This window comes from Acipenser ruthenus, chromosome 10 (genome assembly GCF_902713425.1).
Source record: "Acipenser ruthenus chromosome 10, fAciRut3.2 maternal haplotype, whole genome shotgun sequence".
NCBI classification, from domain to species: Eukaryota; Metazoa; Chordata; class Actinopteri; order Acipenseriformes; family Acipenseridae; genus Acipenser; species Acipenser ruthenus.
Window position 1 is genome coordinate 15,459,033 of NC_081198.1, and position 18,624 is coordinate 15,477,656.

Genomic DNA, 18,624 nt, shown 5'->3' on the forward strand with positions numbered 1-18,624 from the left:
ATCAACTACCATAATAACTATGATATGACATTTTTCAATAATCATTAACTTGGCAGTAAATGCATAATACTTCAATGCATTTACCGGCAGGCTAATGCTTTATGAATACTGCCCAGTGGTCCTTTTTCATTACATGGCTTATTTTTCCATCAGCAAACACCAGTGGAAACCAGTGCTTTTTTGCTCCAAAACTGGTCACTAAAGTGAAATTCTGGGCTAGACATGTGTCTTTTTAGTTTTAGCTAGATATGATATAACATATACCAGGGGTATTACAGCTTCTCAGCATTACATTAGAATTTTGATAGAAAAAAGGAGATATGTTAGGGAAAAAGAAAAAAAAAATCATACAATTGACGGCTGAAAACAGTGCCTGCCAGCCCTTATCAAACCATAGTAAAAGTATCGAAAAGTGTAATCAGACATGTTAAAGCAATGTAAAGCCCAGGGTGGCAAGGTAAAGCATACTTTAAAAAACCTGGTAAACTATGGTAAATGCATAGTATAACCACGAGAAAACTGAAAAATGACTGAAAATATACATTGGTAAATGACACAGGCTGCTTTTCACCCAGTCAAGCTCAGAGCAGTCAATGGCTACTCTGACCTCACATATATATATATATACACTAGCTGAAGTACCCAGCGTTGCCAGGGGAAATTTAATATTTAATATTTCATGTATGACAAATTGGGGAATGGTAGTCTTATAGTTTCCTATAAGTTACTGATCTTGGGTGGGTTTTGCCATTTTTTAATTTTTTAAAATTTTTGTTGTTTTTAATTTTTTTGGTTTTGTGGATTTCTTTAATTTGAGATAGATGGCTACTGTAGTGATTCAGCAATGGGGTTACTAAATAAAGTACCCCGGGGGTCAAAATTTTTGATCCAAACATAGCCCTCGACCTTCCCCTGGATGAAAGAGGAGGCCATACAGTTTGTTTGCACTGGTTCCTGCGGGGTCCGAATGCATAAAGGAACATACATATACATATATATATATATATATATATATATATATATATATATATATATATATATATATATATATATATATATATATATATATATATATATATATATATATATATATATATATATATATATATATATATATATATATATATATATAGGGGGCTGTGTGGTCCAGAGGTTAAAGAAAAGGGCTTGTAACCAGGAAGACCCCGGTTCAAATCCCACCTCAGCCACTGACTCATTGTGTGACCCTGAGCAAGTCACTTAACCTCCTTGTGCTCCATCTTTCGGGTGAGACGTAGTTGTAAGTGACTCTGCAGCTGATGCATAGTTCAATAGTTCACACACCCTAGGCTCTGTAAGTCACCTTGGATAAAGGTGTCTGCTAAATAAACAAATATATACAGTATATATATATATATATATATATATTTCTTTAAATAGTTCATTCAAAGGAATTATTCGTCTGGTCTAAAGGCCAATGTTAATGGTTGTCCTGTAGTAAGTACCGCTGCAGTTCCAGCACTTGGAAATATCAGTACCCTTAAGATTTTGAATCAGTTTAGCATTTTCCACCAAATGCTATGTAATTAAAAGCTCTTAAATTCCCTATTATACCTTGTTATGCTTAAGTGAATAATGTAGTAGTCAAAGAGCAGTGCTCGCTGCAGTCTTACCAATAGTATTAGCAGGCTGTATCCTACTCGATGCAGATCCTAGGTACTGTATAATAGCTTAAATAATGCGTCCATAAGAGCCCCAATTTGTAATAAAATCACAACTTCTGATTAGGTACATTAATACCCAAATTCAGATGGCAAATGACTTTGCAGCACTGAGCAAACCAAAATTGTCTTTAAAATATGCTTTGCTTGAGGCTACGGCTTTAAGCTCACATTTTAAAAAGGTTTCTGTTTGGTGGAATTGGATCAGTGGAAACTTCTGTCTCTGTACATTTGGCACATATTGAGCAGCGTAAAAAAAATATGAACATTGTTTTCACATTAACACAATAAAAGCAGCAGTAGTCTTCACAATATGTTGACATTCTCACAATTAAATAGAAATCTCAATTCTTTACTGTTTTTGTATCATACCCATGTCTGCTGTTTGTTGCTTTGAATCTGCTGATATTGGGGTCTCTTTGTTCCTTTCCATGGAGCAGCTTGAAACAGCATTAGCCACCTGGCAGAATTTCCTAAGAAGTATTTCCCTTAGCAATAAATAAACCCAGGGGTCCAGGATTTGGTTGAGCGATGCCAGGCGGATAGCGGTGAGGAAGAAGTTACAATCCTTCTGCAGTTCTACGTTTTGCAATAAACTGGACGATGTTTGCTTGCACTGGTGGGAGGATGTCTGAGTTGAAATCATTTTCAGCATCATTATCTAATAAAAAAATGAGTAATACAGTGTTATTACCCAAGAACAACAGCAGCAACACTGCATTCATTGGGCCCTAGTCACAAAACTTTAAGGACATTTTTAAAGCCCCTTTTGATTAATTCAGTTGCAGTTTATGAAACCCTTTTCAGCTTTTTTTAGAGCGGGTTCGTTAGTTTATTCTCTTTCTTCAAAGCGCTGTTTAGCCTCAAAGAATGTTTATACACACTTCAGTCTTTAAAACAGAGTTTTATGAAAAGGACCCATGGTAAGATTCTGTAAGATGCCATTTGGAGGGAGAGGATTTTACTCTCCAGGTGAAATGAACTTGGAAATGTATGTGTACCACTTTCTTTACTCTAGTATCAGATGTCATTTTTACAAAGAAAATAGTACCGCCCAGTGTTAAACATTTGATCAAAATTCACATTTAATATGCAGCTCTTCTGTTTTAATACACGTTGTGGTCAATCACTGGCGGTTTGCTATTAGTAACTAATAACTATAATAATAAACCACTGGGCTCCCCATTCCAATACCTAGTCAATGCACTTGTATTTGACTATAATGTAATTTCCTATTTCAGTTACAGCTTATCAACAAGACAGTACCTGTCAGGCCATTTTTCTAACTTGTTGTCTTATTACTGTAATTTCTGTGTACACTTTGTTCAGATGAATCATTCCTAACAACACCTCTAGAAAATGTCTGCTGCACAATGCAAATAAATCATCACCCAATCAAATCAACCACGGTGGATTTGTCTGTATAAAATATTTAATAACTGGCGTCTAAACGTGCTAACGTCGAGCTCATCGAATCATTGGTATCTTCAGCTAAAGTAGCACAGCAGTTGCTGGCAGTTTAAATTTACCTTACATTTTCTTTGTGCGCGTTTGTTTGTTTAAACTCTCCAACGCTATCTTGTACTTAAACATATGGCCTGAATCAACGTTTATTAAAAGGAACCAAACATTTACTTACAGAAAAAAAAAAAAAAAACTTACCAGGAGGGGGGACCAGCAGGCAAAAAGCACGCACATAATCCCCATCAACTGAATGACAGTCTCCACAGTTAGTCTCTCCCACTGCTTGCCCGACTGAGAAGCCGCTGGTTTAGCTTTACATCGAGATACTAGGGCTTTGATAGTTACAGCATTGCAAGCGAAAGTCACAATTAATGAACATATGCCAAGAATAGCAAATATTGAAGCAAAAAATGTATTGCCTGTAATCTGACCGTCACCGGTACTGATAAAGCACCACGTCCCCGGCCACTGCAAGGTGTATTCCCCAACTCCAACTATCGGGAGAAGGGCAAACACTAACACGCAACCCCAGATGCTAGTTAATGCCATTTTAGTGATAGCTGTTCGCATGTTGTTCGAATACCAGTGAGGGGTTCTAATGGCTAATGTCCTTTCGACTGCCATAGTACTAGCTAAAAACAAAGGACACAGTCCGAACATGGTCATGCAAACCCCGAAGAAGGCGCACAGCTTCCCCGACGGGTCTATCCGATCCCACTGCCTATTGGATAGATAGACAGATACTACTATAGGGCTTGTGAGAAGCTGTCCAAATAGGTCGGTTAATGCCAGAGATCCTATGCAAAGCAAAAAAGACTTTTTCCTTTTGTTTTCCTTCTTCCGATACGAGTTGTAAACCAGCAAGAGCGCTAGTGAATTGCCAACAATGCCCGTGATCATCATGGTTAAGGGGAAGGCAACCGAAACCGATCCGCAGTCAGCCGCCTTGGTTGCATTCACCTTCTCAGATTTGGAGTTGTTAGGGTCCCACATTGTGTCCACCGATGAATGATTCGAGACCTCTGTAAAACCACACCTGACAGAAGGCATCATTCCACTATGCCTCGCGCATAGTTAATCACCTTCCAGAACATCGCATTGAAGTTTCGGGACACATTTCCAGCACTGGCGCTCTGTTGGACACGAGAGCCCTTATAACCACAAGAGAGGCGTGTCTGAAGTCATCACGGCTGTAACTTCTGCATTTGGTACCATAGCAATGAGGATGAATAGATGCGCAACGTACATTCTCTATTATCTGGATCAAGCATAATCTGAATTGCATTGCCACAACAAACTATTTGAAATGTACACTCGTCTTCTTCTAACGTTGGCTACACATTTATTTGTGTCTATACTATTAAAAGTATATAACGTCTAAAGAATATTCTCTTAGATAATATGAACGGTAACCTATTCAGATAAAATCGTTATTTTGAGGATGGAGCGCCTGTTGCTATTGTCGACTATAGACTACTCCTGCACTCACTTTATCAACTGTTTAAAATGCGGAAAATTACAGAAGTATTGTAAAATATAATACTGTACCTTACCAAATATGACAAACTATTTGAACACTTTAAAAAACTATTACAGTAGTATACAGTAGAAGTAGTGTTGTAATCTGGGATTCAAGGTTTGTATTCATTTTAATCAACTTTTTTCTCCATTATCTAAACGAATAATTTACTGTGGGTGTACCATGTCTGCGGGACTTTGCATATTTAGATTTGCACAACATATTTTCAACAGGGATATGGCCGTAACCCCAAAACGGAATTGTACATATTGCTATTTTGTAGTGTCTAGAATAGAGAGGATTTACTGTGCCCTAAAGATACGATGGATACATGCATGGTAATACCTTTTTTGTTTAGAATCTTTAGTTTTCCTGCAGTACTGGATGTACCATTGGAGCCTACTTAATGACAATGCATTATACCAATTAATGTGTGTGTGTGTGTGTGTGTGTGTGTGTGTGTGTGTGTGTGTGTGTGTGTGTGTGTGTGTGTGTGTGTGTGTGTGTGTGTGTGTGTGTGTGTGTGTGTGTGTGTGTGTGTTTTATTTAAATGGTAATTTAGCGACATTGAATTGTCAGGCATGTTATTATTATTATTATTATTTATTTCTTAGCAGACGCCCTTATCCAGGGCGACTTACAATTGTTACAAGATATCACATTATTTTTACATACAATTACCCATTTATACAGTTGGGTTTTTACTGGAGCAATTTAGGTAAATAATATACACAGTATATCGTTAACTTCCATTTACAGCACCACTAAAAATACATTGTTCAATGACTAATACATGTAATGCTTGTGTAATAGCAGCAAACATATCACAGCAATGGCACCAGTGCAGTTTGTCACAAGTTCATGAATTTGTTTCTTCAATCTTCAAGACCGTTAATTTAAGTCTACAAAGATGTTTCATCCACAGCAATTGTTTTCTGTTTGTTAAATCTTTAACGAAAGATATTTTCTTATTAGTATTATTTCGTTTGCATCTTACTTAACTGTAATAAATTATCCTTTGCATTACCTTTACTTTGCTCAGTGTACTTTTGTTTGATGTGGAACGTTTCCTTTCCGCCTCCAGGATGTAATAACATTCACCTCGATTTAGCATTGGTACATTCATTGTACATGTTTTAGAAGCTTTTACAGCAGTCGACCTCAAAGCTGTAATGCAAAATATTGTTTAAAAAGTATGTGTTTTGCCTTGTTTTCGATGTTTTTGCTTTATAGGATTTTTCATTTAAAACGTTTCCATAAAAACATAAAGATTTTTCCTATTAAATCAACCATTAAAATTGAGTCGGTGTAACAATACAAACTTTACAACCAAACAAAGCGTTAGGTTATGGGTGTAACCCTGGTTCCCTGAAAGAGAAGACGACCAACAACCAATACTTTTGGGATAGCCTGCCACAGGTCAGATATTTACTGAGCATTTTATGTCAGAGCTGCTGATAGGCTCATCCGGGGAGTGACTGATGAATGTATGCGGAGTAGCCCAGCTAGCTGCCATACAAATATCGGTCAATGAAGCTGCTCTAAAAAGTGCCCATGATGTAGCCACTCCTCTGGTAGAGTGAGTGGCCACCCTCCTAGATGGAGGTAGACAGGCATTGGTGTATGCAGTCAAGATTGTGTCCACAATAATCAAGTCGCTGCTTCGAGAGGGCTTAACCTCATACATCAGTTTTGAAAATACCTCCCCTTATAGGCGTACAACGACCTTGTGGAGGAGGCCCTAGCATTCTGCAGTGTACTGACAACTGCGTCTGAGAGCACTAAGGCAGACAGAAGGTCCCGTTCAGGGGCCAGACCCATAGTTGGAGTCTGCCCGGTTCTGAGTGCCAGAGAGTGCCTCTCGTCTGACTGAGGAGATCCATGCTTAGCGGGATCTCCCAGGGTTGGCCTTGTAGCAGCTGGCAAAAGGTTTGAAAACCAGATTCTCCTGGACCATCTGGGGGCCACAAGGAGAACTGTCGCCTTCTCTCTCCGGACCTTCTCTAGGAAGGCCGGGAGCAACGGTATTGGCGGGAACACGTAAAGTAGCGTCCTGGGCCACTCATGGGCTAGGGCGTCGACGCCTAGTGGACCGCCGCAGTGGTGGAGGGAGAACCGTAGTGGGCAGTGAGTTGTCTCTGCAATGGCAAAGAGATCGACTCTGGCCTTCCCTCGAGGGAGATGAACCACCCAGAGGTATAATAACAGGTTCCTTTTTGCCCAGGTCAATAGACGAAAGGCTATGCAGTGCAACCCCGGGCATTTGACATATGCTACTAAAGACACAAATGAACCACTCTCAGTTCCAGCGCATTTATGTGCAGGGATGGCACATAAACTGCGAGGCAGTGGAAAAAGAAGCTGAAGGGGTGGGATTTATTTTTTTTGAGCCACGCACACCGGTGGAGAATCACGCGTCTCTCTTCTTTTTTTTTTTTTAGTAGAGGAAAAAGACAACACAAAACAGCAACGCTGTAGGCTGTTGAAAAGAAAAAAAATTAAACCGAGTGCAGTTGCACAGCATTTATAGCTCAGTCTTCAGAAGCCAAGTTTCTGATTCCAGGGAAGTGGCAGTTGGCAGCAATAAAATTGCAGGGGAAATACAAGAAAACTCGTGAGAGCTCTTTCACACAGACTCAATCACAGCAACTGGAGAGGTTAGTATACCAACCTTACCTACCTGATTGTAAGAAACGAAAGAGAAAGTGATCTCCGCGGAGTGACTACTTAATCCTGTGGTAAGCGGGAACAAGGACGTCACTCCCTGGAGGGGCCTATCGGCAGCTCTGACATAAAATGCTCAGTAAATACCTGACCTGTGGCAGGCATATCCCAAAAGTATTGGTTTGTTTGTCATCTTCGAATTGAAAGGGAACTACTGTATTACACAGCTAAATTAACATACATACTATACCTCTTATACCATCCAACAGATGGACAACATATTCTTTAAATATGGTAAGGATCCAAAACTTATTGTGGCAGTCAACAGCTCTGGGAGGAATTAAAAAATGTGGATAAAGCTTGGTTACAAATTAACTTTCACAAATTGTTGTTGGCAAAGATACGTATCCCTTCCATTCAAGTCTATTTACAGAAGGCGATGTCCCATATATAAAATGTTTGGAAATTCAGAGTTGGAGCATTGCCCTATATTCACTGATGGAGTGAGTCATGGCACACAAGTGGAACCCACAGCTCCACTGAGTGGCACTGGGATGCAAAAGGATATCTTGCAACAGAACCGATATATCCTGAAGTTTTAAAGTATCCCAGTGCAGAAAAGCTAAAGAAAAAAAGAAACAATACTTTAATGGTATAGTGTTAGCCCCTTGTTCTATGTGCTGACTAAATAACACCAGAGCACAAATACCTCATTTAAATATTAGCAAGTAAATATAAATATAACATTTCTATGCTGATGATGCTCAGATTTTCCATTCCTTCCCCACCTCTAACTCCTCCATCCCCTCCCGTATCTCCCCCTGGATGCACTCGCATCACCTCAAACTCAACCTCTCTAAATCTGACCTCCTTTCCCTCCTCTGATCTCTCTATCTCCGTTCCTCTGGAATCTACCACACTCTCTCCCTCCTCCTCAGCTAAGAACCTCGGAGTCACCCTGGATCCCTGCCTCTCTTATTCCCAGCACATCTCCACTGTGGCACGCACTTGCCAACTTTTCCTGAGCAACATACAAAGAATCTGACCCTTCCTCACCAACTACGCCACCCAGCTCCTGGTACTCTCCCGCCTAGACTACTGCAACTCCCTCCTGGCTGGCCTCCCTGCGTCCGCTCCAGCTCATCCAGCACTCCGCTGCTCGCCTGGTGTTCTCTCTGCCTCATTTCTCCCACGTAACTCCACTGGCTCCCGATCACCGCTCGCATCCAGTTCAAGACTCTTGTACTAGCCTACAGATGCCTTGACCAGACTGCACCCAGCTACCTCCAGGCCCTCATCTCTCCCTACACCCCCACTCGACCTCTCTGCTCCTCCTGCACTAGAAGACTGGCTCTACCTCCTCTACGCTCCCCTGCCTCCAGAGTCCGCTCCTTCTCCACCCTCGCCCCGCAGTGGTAGAATGACCTTCCTACAGATGTCAGGGGACTGCCCAGTCTCCCCCCCCCCCCCCCCCCCCAATCTTCCGACGCCTCCTCAAGACTCACCTCTTCAGACAGCATCTGTAGAACTCCTCTTTTCCCTCTGGACACTTATCACGCTTCCTTAAATGCACTTTACTTGCTCTTATCTGCTCCTTATTTTACTGCATTTAATCCTATACTTTAGAGTACTGCAATTTGTCAAATGTCATTTAATCTGTAGTATTTTGTATTTAATTATATCCTGATGTAACTGTCATTGCTATGTGTTCCGTTATTGAATCTTATTTTGTCATATACTTGTACTTGCCAGAACCAAAGTCATTGTATTTTATCTTGCTCTTAATTGTATTAATACTTGTACTGTGATTCTTTGAAATGTATTTTTGTTTATGACTAAGTCACCCTGCATAAGGGTGTCTGCTATTAAATAAATAATAATAATAATAACTACAGATTTCCTATACCAAGAAATACATTCATTTCAAGCTTCTACCTAACCTTGTCAGAATAAAATAAGTAAACATGTGAAAACACCTTTGGAAACAGACACCTGAGGAGGCTTAGTGGTCCAGTTAAGAGAAAAGGGGCTTGCTACCAAAAGGTTCCTGGTTCTAATTCTACCGGTATATGCAAAACGGTCATAACATGAGATATAGAACCAAGCTTACTGGCAGCTTTAGGAATCTCCTTCTAGACCCGCTAATTAATTAAATAAAAAAATCCAAGGCACGATGGCCCTAAATTTTATACTGTGAACAAATTGCACTGTGGAAAATTGGGCACTCACAGCACTACTACACCTCCCTGTTACTAGATGTGGTGATACGGGTTTCAGAAGGCCCTAAAGAATACCTGCAATGTGCAATTAAAGAACACACTCAATGAAATCAGGAAGTACTTGCTCTTTGTTAGTGATTTGACTTTTTATGAATATAGGTACCAAAACACAAGGATGCTAACATCTTTTTTATTTACATTTTTGTTTACAATGCCATTTTATCGTACAAACCAAGACAAAGCTAAAACAGATGCTATTACTGCCATTATTCAGAAAAACACTCAGATGTGTAACACAACTACCTTGCGCCTTCAATTAAAAACAGAAATACAGCAACAAAAAAAAAAAAAAAAAAAAAAAAGAGAACACAATTCTAAAGTATCTAGGGCAATGGCTTCTGTCTTCTTTTTTTAAATGTATGGTCAATTCTGAATATGGCGAAGTTCAAATGTACCGGTACATGGTTTGCCTTGCTCAAGAGAGATGCTGCAAATTAGTTGATATGGTCAGAGGCCTGCTAACAACTTTTATAATCCCAGCTTTGAAAAACAGTAAATACAGTAATGTTATCTTGGAAGAATTTCATATTTTAAAATTTAAAAAAAATCCTGTCTGTACAATTGTCTGTAATACTTGGAAAGTTGCAAAACATTCAATTAAGTGTCCACATTTAGCTAGTGGAAACAAACCAATTAAAACAAACAAAAAAAAAAAGACTACACAATCTTAAATACTTACCTTCTTAAGAATATCCAACATTATCAAATCAATACAAAAGGTTCAGGAAAAAGCAGTCAAAACAAAAAAACTGCCAAATAAATGACATTTAAAAAAAATGTAATCATGTTTTAGTGTGCAATTTTTTGTGGGTTAAATTCAATGAAACGCTTTTAGATTTGCACTACGCTCTTAAGGTATACAATCTGAATTCTGTTGGAGGCTGAATCTAACCCTCCTGCAAGATACTACTAAATGTTAAATTGTTGTCACCACGTGTTAAAATGTCTGCATTTCTTTGACACTGTCAAGGAAGTTTATGAGCAATTCACTTTTTGCATAGTTGATGGAAGTAAAAACAGTTATTTAAAAAAAAACAAAAAAAACACCAACATTACTGCATGGGATATGAGGAAAAGAAGTTGCAGTTTCTAAGAGAGCAAGGACAGAGATGCCACTGCTGAATTTCGAAAAGACCATTCAGGACGTATCACAAAAGATGATTTAAGTATAACCAGCATGACATAAGATTAAACAATACATCTGTATCTTTAAAACACACCATGCATTTGTCTAAAATATATTGGTTTGAAAATGCCTGGTTTTAACTTATTTCTTTTTAGAACTTGAGGATTGGGAGCCAGAGTGAGATGATCCAGAAGACGATCTACGGGGTCTGCAGAAAGACAACAAGAAAGCATGCAAACCAATGAGTGCAAAAAAAATTGTATTCTGAGCTGCCTTAAATCCTCTTCCAAGAACACTCCCAAATCAAATTAACCTAAAAAACAAAAACAAAAAAAAAACTTCAAAACTACATATTTAAAACAGAACCAACTGTACATACATGATTTAAAGATGCACAGAAGTTATTCACACAGTAAAATCACCAATTACTACCCAACATTAAATGTAATTAAATAAACACATACATAAATAAAAATAAAGAAATACAAAATAGCACATGATACACCTATTTTTATTCTACAGAAACCCAAACCTTTCTGTAGACCGTGATCTTGAGCGTCTTTTTTTTCGGTCACCAGAAGACGAAGACCTGGAGCGGCTTCGTTTCTTGCCTCTGTCAGGCGAAGATGACGATGGGGAACTCGAACCTGATCTTTTTCGAGGAGAGGAAGACCCCCTGCGTGACCTGGAGCTGGATCTTGAGGTTCAGGGGATAAATCAGATTTAAACAGATTAATAAAACAGCAGCAAGAAGTCACAATCCACTGCAAAAGTCTGGTTTGAAATTCTACTTTAAGATTCTATTTTAATATATATATATATATATATATATATATATATATATATATATATATATATATATATATATATATTATTTATATATATATATACATATATACACACACACACACACACAGTGTACAGAAGGCTCATAGTGGGAAACTATGGCCCCCCGAGGGAAGTCTGTGTGGTCCAGTGGTTAAAAAGGGCTTGTAACCAGGAGGTCCCCGGTTCAAATCCCACCTCAGCCACTGACTCATTGTGTGACCCTGAGCAAGTCACTTAACCTCCTTGTGCTCCGTCTTTCAGATGAGACGTAGTTGTAAGTGACTCTGCAGCTGATGCATAGTTCACACACCCTAGTCTAAGTCGCCTTGGATAAAGGCGTCTGCTAAATAAACAAATTATTATTATTATTATTAAACTACAGTTACCAACAAGTGCCTATAATGCCTGAAGCCGCAGGTAACAATATAGTTCTTGGAGGGAACTAGTTCTTCCCGAGGGGCCTTTAGTTTCACACTATGAGCTGAGGTCTGCAGTCCGCATTTGTTATGAATCAGTCAAGAAAGAAATATTTTTGAAGTCCATGGCGCATAATGTTTTTTTGGCATAACTGCGCGTCTGACTTTCTCACTGCGGCATAGAATTCTCAGAGGAGTCCATTGTATTTATTTACACCGTCAAGTTGGATTTGTCTGAATTTTAGGAAGTCAGAAAACACTGAAAGCATAGATTTTATGATGATTTCTAGTATTTGCAGCATCTTTGTTTTGTAGTATATTTTGCAATTAATTTTCTGTTGCATCAGAAAATTGCTGTCCAGGAGGTCCAGATGCAGGTTTGTCTGCCATTTTGCATTGTTGTGTAGAGAGAGTTCAGAACGCTCAGTGTGATATCATAATTTAAACAAACAAAAAAAAAAAACTAGTGACCAAAAACAGCATCACGGGAGCACTAGTTGGATCTATTTTTTGTCATGTAATTTCTAAGGTGTCTCGCTCTCTCGCGCTCTCTCTCTCTCTCGCGCTCTCTCTTTTTATAGGTTGGTTTTTCAACTACAAAGAAAAGAATGTCTTCGATCAGCTAGAACAGAACACAAGACTAAAACATTATTCCACATTTTCATCCATAATCTGACAACATGAGCTTCAGTTGGTCCTGGAGTGACAGCATGAGTGTCACTGGAACTAGAACTGTGTTCCTTCTATAGCTTCTGGTCAAAATGTCACAACGGAACATTAGGTGATTTTCTTCAGCAATGCAGGCTCTTTAATGCAACAAATGTTTTTTGCTGGTGCCAGTCTAGGTGTATATTCCACAAGGGTTTAAGGAAGAAAGCAAAGGTTCTCCATCTCCTTTGCCTCCTGACATACTCTCCAAAGCAGAGAGCATGCCACCTCATTCACCTTGATTTAGACCTGCGTGATCGAGCACGATCTCTGGAGCTCGAGCGAGATCCTGATCTGGAACTGGAGGAACTTCTTGATCGGGATCTGAAAAAAGGATAACATATTTTCCAATTCTTGTGAGCTAAGAGACGGTTGGACAAAAAAACATTATTACAGGGCGGGGTGACAGGAACTGCATTTTCAGTCATGAAGACAAGGAGTAATTTAAAGTGAAAATCAGTTACTAAGGTCTGTCAGCAATTTTGATAAAAATAAATACATAAAAAAAATAGTGCATTGACACAACTAAATGCAAGTGAAAGCATCTCATTTCATATATAATAATTAACCATTATGCATATTTTCCTGAAAAAAAAATAAAACATGCAATTTAACGTTAGTTACTGCTTAAGCCTACCTAAGAAAAAAGCAAATTTGCTCTACAAATTTAACCCTAGGAGTGCCCTACAGTTCACGGTTTAAATCCAAGGTTTGCAAAGCTGGTCTAGTAGGCAATTACTTTTAAGTTTGCACAGTATTTTTATTTTTTTTGTTTCAGTACTAGTGGAGAAAAAGAATATATCTAACAAAAAAAGGAAGACAGGCACTACTAGAGTTAAATGTATAGAGTGTTTATACATTTCTTTTTACTGCATGTACCAATTGCCTTGCACAATAAAATGCAAATGTAATTTGAATACTGTAACAAGAAAACATAAAAAAAGCAGTTAATTGTAAGAAAATTCAAACTGATACTGACATTTTGCCTGGAGTTACCCTTGACCTGTACCCGTTTACCTGGACCTGGACCGTGAACTGGAGTGAGAGGAGCGGGAGGACGAGCGAGAACGGGAGGAGCCAGACTTTGAGCCGCTCCCCTTTTTAACCTCCTGCTGTTTTTCATCATCGCTGGCATCCAGGTCGTATTTGGAAAGATCAACCTCGTCTTCATCCTCGTCATCTTTATCTTCTTCGTCGTCATCCTAACAGAATTCAAGAAAGGTTAAACTGAAATTGTAACCTATATATTTGTCACTATTCCAAAAGTGTTGTTGGGTGACTTTACAGCTACTGTGTTAAAATCGCCTCTGTAAAACTACACCTCAGTTGCGTATCCTGAATTCATATAACAATCTGCAATTTCATAAAGAATATTTTGATGGAACTGGAATTCTACTTTTGCACATTTTTTCTTGCTGTAAACTTTCTAATTAAAGCACATGCTTTTATTAAAATTATCCCAAAGCCCCAGTACAAACTTTACTGCAACCTCGAAAAAGTAGAAGCAACCATGCTTTTCAACAGAAACTGGATTGCAATGCATAGATCCTGCACTGTATGAATTTCTTACATCATCTAATTTGTATTTTGAAAGATCCCCATCCTCATCATCTTCCTCCTCATCCTCCTCATCCTCCTCCACTGCTGCTGTTGCTACCACAGCCTTTTCCTTCTCTTCCGGGGAACCCTTGGAACCAGTCTTTCCACGGTATTTTTTTTTTTTACGACCAAACTGAAGTTAAATGGATAAGGATTATATTAAATCACACTTCATTGTTTAATAAGCTAACAATCTTCAAATTAGTTATTATATTAAGAATGACAACTACATCACTAGGCAAACTTGCTGCTTAAGCTCAAGATGCAGCTTAAAATCAACAGTTAAAAATAAACAAAAAACAGAAACAGGTTACTCTCTTTCAAAACAATAGACCTGTCATTGATACTCAAAAGAGTAGACCGCTATTGCAGTATTGGTATTTATTTTTCAAAGCTTGGAAACTAATGTAGAGTACATTTTCTATAATACATCTCTTCTAATCAAATCAATCTATTTTATATAGCGCCTTTAATAGTGGACCACCATCACAAAGTGCTTTACAAGATAGTGAGGAACAATGCATAATACATTAAATACAGTGAAATCCTAATAAAACTGGAACTTAAAAGGATATCACATTTGACTAATTTAGCAATCACATAACATGACAGAAATACAGATTATTCCATTTATTTGAAACATTTAAAAGAGATATATACTTTTAAAATTTACCACAACAAAACAAAAACCTTAGTTTTTATAAGCAGGCCTTTAGTGCTGTGATAAACCAAATTATTAATTTCAATGTTTTCAATAAGCCCATTGCTTAATTAGAACACACAAAGATCTAATTTTAGAAGGTTTACTAATTAGCATTTTTGCAAATTCAAGTGTACAATATATTTTTTTGGATTAAGAAAATTGAGAATTCTTCACCTCATCATATTCCCCATCTGAATCTTCACGTTCAATATACTCTACATTCTCTCTCTCATTAAATCCTCCTCCATAGCCTGTTGGGTACACAATAGCAAATGTATTATAAATGCATTTATTGTTCAAACAATAGCTACAAAAAGTATTCAAATGACATGGGTGATTTCCATCCGCAGCAGATCGCTGAACAAAATGCTTTGCAAGAAAAAGGCAGATCATTTAGGAATTGTCTGCAATAACATGCCTTTTCACACTTGCACACCCAAGCCGGGCCGGAACCAAGCTGAGCCCACCCAGAGCGGCTCGGGTGGGTTCACACTGCTGTTCAAAGTAGAAGCTGCATTGTGGAACGTGACATCAAATTCAGTGGACACAGGTGCACAGAGGAGTGGTGTGGATTTTTTTTGAGAATGGATCACAAGGTCATACTGTCTGAAACGATAAAGTCTACCAAAAGATTTCACAGGAATTGAGAAATATGAGACTAAACCGCAGCGCCAGTGCATAATTTGTAAAGAAAGTGGTGCCAGGGTGCAAGCAATGACAATAACACTGCTCTAAGAACCGTACATTCAAAATCATAACATGTTTGAGAGTATAGTACGTACTAGTGTTAGATGTTTACAATCACATATTCTACATCATATACAAAGTAGTGGTACGTGCAGAAAAATGAATTAAAGACAACTGCAGGACAAATAAAAGAAGCCTTTATACATGTTGATTATGGTTTTGTATTTAAATTATTAAAAAAAAAAAAAAATTAAAAGGCATTCAGAGGACTCCAGAAGGACGACATTGATTAAAAAAAAAAAAATAAGAGCACCCCAAAACAAACATTGGTTTGACCCACAGCACTATTATCAGCAATGTGTATGCAACAAAAGCTGCTGGTACAAAAACAATTAATTAAACTTAGGCTAGGTAGTGGTTATCTTGGTATGTTTTTATTCTCTATTAATTAAATTATATTCATTGAAAAAGGTACAAGAACCAGAACATTATTATTTTTTATTGTTTTGGTTTAATATAATATAGCAGGCTAATGATCCTATTGAAGTAGGCTACAATATTTTCTTTTCATTAAAGTTGTCGTTCTTTGTTGAAATTAATGTTTAGCTTTCATATTTTGTTGTGTATTATTCATTTAATCAAACCAAGTAATGTAAGAAATTGCTTGTTATCGTTTTTCCAAATCAAGGAAGCTTATTTGAGTTGCAGCCAGTGTCACCTTACTTAAAGGCACTCAAGCTGAAATCGTAAAGCAATTTAAATTAGGCTACAAACGTGGCAGCGGACCCTCTCTCTTTAGAGTGCACGCAAGAACTGTGTTGAGAATTTAAAAAGAAAGCATTTTTTGAGATTTTTAACTAGAGGTCCTGGGAATATGACTCTGCACGTGTTTGTATTTGTTTTTCATCTTGCTGAATGCAAATACAAACTGAATAATTTAATTTCTGTTTTGGTAGACTTTATTGTTTCAGACAGTACAAGTTACCCCAACCCCCAGCTTTGCTCAGCACCGAGCCAGTACCAGATATCTTGCGAGGGCAGAGTTTCACAGTTCCGGCTCAGCTCGACAAAATGACAAGTGTGAAACTAGCCGTACCGTTGTGTGCAAGTGTGAAAAGGCTACAAGTGTATACCGGTATATATTAATCCAATAACACACAACAGGGTGTTCAAATATGCTCCAGCATCTACACACCTACAGATATTCTGCAGACGACAAAGCCAAACGCCATTAAGCAGCCAAGGCCTGTGTATGGTAACATATTTGCACAAGTTGGAGCAACTTTGCCAATGAGATTGCTCCCTTTTAACCACCCAGCTGCCCATTTATTTTGGCAATATCCATGTTAAAGTTTTTTTTTTTTTTTTTAACAGATCTCATTCTTAGCCCTCAAATAGGCTTGGACAGTTTTCCAAAACATTTATTGCTATATATTTTAAAGAAATTCTGCAATTTTCACAGGGCCTTAATTATGACAAGAGGAAATACATTATTTCAAAAGAACTTAAACAACGTGTTTACAATTGTAGCATTATAATATAGATCACAACATAATATATATTTTCCCCAATGGCAGCATTACAGAAGTATAAATAACATTTTTTTACAATGGCAGCATTATAATATGATTATAATACTTGTGCTGGCATATGACTTTTTAGAAATTATTTTTTGAGATAGATTTTCAAAGCAGACGCCAACTCTCATCACTGCTAACGTCTATCTAGCACATATACATCAGAAAACTTGCATTGCAAATTTTCAATCACGTCATACACAGTATCTTCCCCAGTTTCAGGCACAGGTGTATAGCACTGTTACATTAATTATTATCTGTGAAGTGTAGGTACAATAAATAAATAGGTCGTTTTGACCAGCACCAAACCTGACAAGGCTTCCTTACAACCTGTAACACCAACAAATAAATAAAGAAATCTCCTTGTTTTATTCTCTGTAGATACACAGGCATCAATTTTTCACTCTTGTCTGTCAAGCACATTTCGTAGGGACTGCTGCCATCTGCCAGTAAAAGAGAAAACTGCATACACTTTTACAATACAGTTTTCTTATTTTTTCATTGAAGCACATTAAAAAGATGCGTTAAACTTTGCAGGTGCACTTAAAGAGCCTGCACGCTATTCTCATGGGAGTGACAAATTTGGACTCGAATGCACTCCACGTGGAAAATCGAGGGATAAGCAGCTAGGTGATTTAATAACTACCCTAAAATACCTGTACAACAAAAACAGAAGCTTTTGAACCTATTCCTTGTAGTGCTGATTTGTCCCTCTTCCGGACTATATATTCTTCCATTTAACTGCAACACAGTTATTACTATAGGAGTAATCCTACGTACCTGTCCTTTCTTCCAGCTTGGCATATTTAGGTGTATTGCACATATTACACTCCGACCTTCTGGCCCAATTCACATTACCACAGCTGAAAAACAAAAAAAAGGGGGGAAAAGGGGTGGGGGGTGGTGGTTATATATCAATCATTCATCAAGTGTTTATTGAATTAGTACAATAAATCTAAAATCATTGTGATCACGCAAGTGACTTGCATTACAATGAAATGAATCTCCTGCAAAAGTGTACATTGTTAAGCACACAAACAGACTGATTAATAAGGATTACTTCACAGAAAATGAATGTAGCTTGAGCAGGATTACAGCTTTCCATACGGACTCCGACTAGGCTAGGATCTGAGGACCTAGCAAGTTGCCTCATTTGAACATAACCAGAACCCTGAAAAAAATAGTAAACTTTGTCCTGCACATACAGTATGTTGTAGTCATCATCATTTATCACATCAGCAATTGATCACTAGATAAAACCGATTCTGTAGCTTAGGTCTCTTCAGAACGTGCAGAAATAGTGATAATTATGGTGTAATTACTCACTCGCTGACATGAATGCAGTATTTCGAAT

The 18,624-nt window shown here is 38.0% G+C and overlaps 2 protein-coding genes across 4 annotated transcripts in view; both read right to left on the reverse strand.

Annotated features, from left to right (window-relative positions):
- Positions 1 to 1,138: 1,138 nt before the first annotated feature.
- Positions 1,139 to 4,303, reverse strand: ptger3 (prostaglandin E receptor 3 (subtype EP3)). The gene is made up of 2 exons (XM_034001647.2): positions 3,363 to 4,303; positions 1,139 to 2,361 (listed from the first exon to the last, which is right to left on the reverse strand). The coding sequence occupies exons 1-2, from the start codon at positions 4,215 to 4,217 to the stop codon at positions 2,053 to 2,055; spliced, it is 1,164 nt and encodes a 387-aa protein (XP_033857538.1). The 5' UTR covers positions 4,218 to 4,303; the 3' UTR covers positions 1,139 to 2,052.
- A 5,437-nt stretch (positions 4,304 to 9,740) lies between these two features.
- LOC117412672 (zinc finger Ran-binding domain-containing protein 2-like) overlaps positions 9,741 to 18,624 on the reverse strand; it is a 13,268-nt gene continuing 4,384 nt past the window's right edge. For 2 of the 3 annotated variants that reach the window (XM_034021233.3, XM_034021223.3), the window contains exons 5-11: positions 18,051 to 18,133; positions 15,181 to 15,257; positions 14,275 to 14,436; positions 13,722 to 13,906; positions 12,942 to 13,028; positions 11,285 to 11,449; positions 9,741 to 10,960 (exon numbers count right to left, since the gene is read on the reverse strand). In XM_034021233.3, coding sequence (XP_033877124.1) covers positions 10,894 to 10,960; positions 11,285 to 11,449; positions 12,942 to 13,028; positions 13,722 to 13,906; positions 14,275 to 14,436; positions 15,181 to 15,257; positions 18,051 to 18,133 — 826 coding nt within the window. In that variant the 3' untranslated portion in view covers positions 9,741 to 10,893. Of the gene's footprint in view, positions 11,066 to 11,284; positions 11,450 to 12,941; positions 13,029 to 13,721; positions 13,907 to 14,274; positions 14,437 to 15,180; positions 15,258 to 18,050; positions 18,134 to 18,624 lie in introns of all 3 variants that reach the window. The other variant, XM_034021241.3, reaches the window with a different exon arrangement.

What these genes read in the sequence shown, in the direction of transcription:
- ptger3 (XM_034001647.2), bottom strand. Translation starts at nt 4,217, where the DNA reads ATGATGCCTTCTGTCAGGTGTGGTTTTACAGAGGTCTCGAATCATTCA. An exon ending in CCTGCTGGTCCCCCCTCCTG is followed by an intron (nt 2,362 to 3,362) that starts GTAAGTTTTTTT and finishes TTTTTTTATTAG; the next exon opens with ATAATGATGCTGAAAATGAT.